Genomic DNA, 2,220 nt, shown 5'->3' with positions numbered 1-2,220 from the left:
GCGGGGAGGCCAGCGAGGAGGAGGTGGGCGCGGCGCTGCTGGGCGGTGGTCAGGTCCCGGGGGACACCTCGCCGGACAGCCCGGACCTCACTTTCTCCAAGAAGTTCCTCAATGTCTTCGTCAACAGCACATCTCGGTCCTCCAGTGAGTGAGAGGCAGGGAAAAGGGCGGTGGCCCAGAGGAACATGCGGACTCCCTGGCCCCAGTCCCAGGGTCCCCCACAGTGCCCGGGGCCACCTGAGGGTCTGGCCGTGGTCAGGGCTGGGCGCCCTCTCCCATCCAGGTCATGGCATGAGTGGCCTGCTCTGCCTCAGCCCCCTCCTGCTCCCAGGACACCCACACCGGACTGCAGAGGGGACGTGACCTCTGCCCAAGGCCAGGCCTCTAAACATTCCTTCCCCTACTCTGCCTCTCTGTCTCCCTGTCTCCCCGTCTCCCCCACCTCTGTCCCGTCTGGTCTCCCAGGCACCGAGTCCTTTGGCCTTTTCTCCTGTCTGGTCAACGGTGAGGAGCGAGAGCAGACCCACAGGGCTGTGTTCAGGTACAGTCTCCCTCCTTGCTGGCGGTGGCCCCAGCCTCAGTCCATGCCATCCACGGACACGACCCTCAATCCCGCCCCCCTCCCCAGTGACCTCTCCCCCAACGGCAGGTTCATCCCGCGGCATCCAGACGAACTGGAGCTGGACGTGGATGACCCTGTGTTGGTGGAGGCCGAGGAGGATGACTTCTGGTTCCGTGGCTTCAACATGCGTACGGGGGAGCGCGGTGTGTTCCCTGCCTTCTACGCCCATGCGGTTCCCGGCCCTGCCAAGGATCTACTGGGTGAGGTCCCAACCCCGAGGGGTGGCGTGTCACCCCAGATCCTCCCCTAGGCCCCTGCCTGACCTGGGCCCTCTGTGCCCCCCTCCCCAGGGAGCAAGCGGAGTCCCTGCTGGGTGGAGCGCTTTGATGTGCAGTTCCTGGGCTCTGTGGAGGTGCCCTGCCACCAGGGCAATGGCATCCTGTGTGCAGCCATGCAGAAGGTCAGTGTGGAGGCTGGGCAAGTGCAAGCTGAGGGTTCACATGGTGGCCCCACCAGCACTGCAGGCTGGCACAGGGCCTTGAGGCTCCAAGGCGTCTGATTTCGTCCAGGGAGGGTGTGGGGGATGCTGCAGGGGTAGCTCTGGATGGGTACCCCAGGCCCTGGTTCAGAGGCCTGAGCAGGTGAGTCTAGGGCAGAGCTCAGCAGCTAGCTGTCCCTCATCATTTCTGGGTCTCTGGGCCACAGACCTTCCAGTTGGCCCCAAGTGCCATCAGCCCTTCCTCTTCCTGTCTGGAATTAAGACCAGCCCTCACAGCCCCTTCCCTGGGAGCCCTCTACTCATCCACTCTCTCAGTGGACGTTTAGTGCACGCCTGCCCATGCACCAGTACCGAGACTGAGGCTGAGGGGCAGTAGGGAGCAGGGCAGAGCAGCCCTGCCTCTGAAAGCTCCCTCGAGCTTGTAGGGCCAGGCAGTGAAGAGGCCAGGGTGGGTGGGATCTGTGTTCCTGGCTCCTGAGCCAAGAGCAGCACCCTGCCTGGAGGAGCAGAAGGAAGATGAAGCAAGCTGACTGCAGAGAGGTGACTGCTTCCCCTGAGCCTGAGGAGTGGCCAAGGCCACTCCCCTTATGTCTTCCAGAATTGCATCTCAGGAGTCCTCAGCATGCATGTCCTCAAACATAAGCTAAAAGGAGCAGAGGCGTACGTAGTCCCACCAAGGGGAAGGAAAGACACCCTGTGGGCCCCTCAAGACCCTCTTCTCCCCCAACTTCTTAGATTGCCACTGCCCGGAAACTGACTGTCCACCTGCGCCCTCCTGCCTCCTGTGACCTCGAGATCTCTCTTCGGGGGGTGAAGCTGAGTCTGAGCGGAGGAGGGCCCGAGGTGGGGGTTTAGGGGACTGGGGACAGGGGACGGGGGGGTAGGGTTAAGCCTCGGAGTCAGACGGGGCCAGGCTGGCAGGGGTGTCCGGCAGGCGGGAGGCAGGGGTGGCCCCAGGCCTCCTCTAACACGGGGGCTCCTGCCCACCTCTGCTGTAGTTCCAGCGCTGCAGCCATTTCTTCCAGATGAAGAACATCTCCTTCTGCGGCTGCCACCCCCGAAACAGCTGGTAAGATTCCGACCATCCCCAAGTCCCCTAACCGCCCCCCAAGTCCCCACAAACCCGCAACTCCCCGAGTTCCCCAGCCGCCCCCCGAGT

General features: G+C 63.5%; 1 protein-coding gene across 1 annotated transcript in view; it reads left to right on the top strand.

Moving 5' to 3' along the window:
* MAPK8IP2 (mitogen-activated protein kinase 8 interacting protein 2) overlaps window positions 1–2,220 on the top strand; it is a 9,946-nt gene that overhangs the window by 3,342 nt on the left and 4,384 nt on the right. The window contains exons 6-11 of the mRNA XM_011942259.1: window positions 4–144; window positions 466–541; window positions 650–822; window positions 913–1,022; window positions 1,797–1,904; window positions 2,060–2,130. Coding sequence (XP_011797649.1) covers window positions 4–144; window positions 466–541; window positions 650–822; window positions 913–1,022; window positions 1,797–1,904; window positions 2,060–2,130 — 679 coding nt within the window. The remainder of the gene's footprint in view (window positions 1–3; window positions 145–465; window positions 542–649; window positions 823–912; window positions 1,023–1,796; window positions 1,905–2,059; window positions 2,131–2,220) is intronic.

Source organism: Colobus angolensis, unplaced genomic scaffold (assembly GCF_000951035.1).
Source record: "Colobus angolensis palliatus isolate OR3802 unplaced genomic scaffold, Cang.pa_1.0 Scaffold208, whole genome shotgun sequence".
Taxonomy (NCBI): Eukaryota; Metazoa; Chordata; class Mammalia; order Primates; family Cercopithecidae; genus Colobus; species Colobus angolensis.
This window is presented reverse-complemented; position numbering and strand designations above follow the sequence as displayed.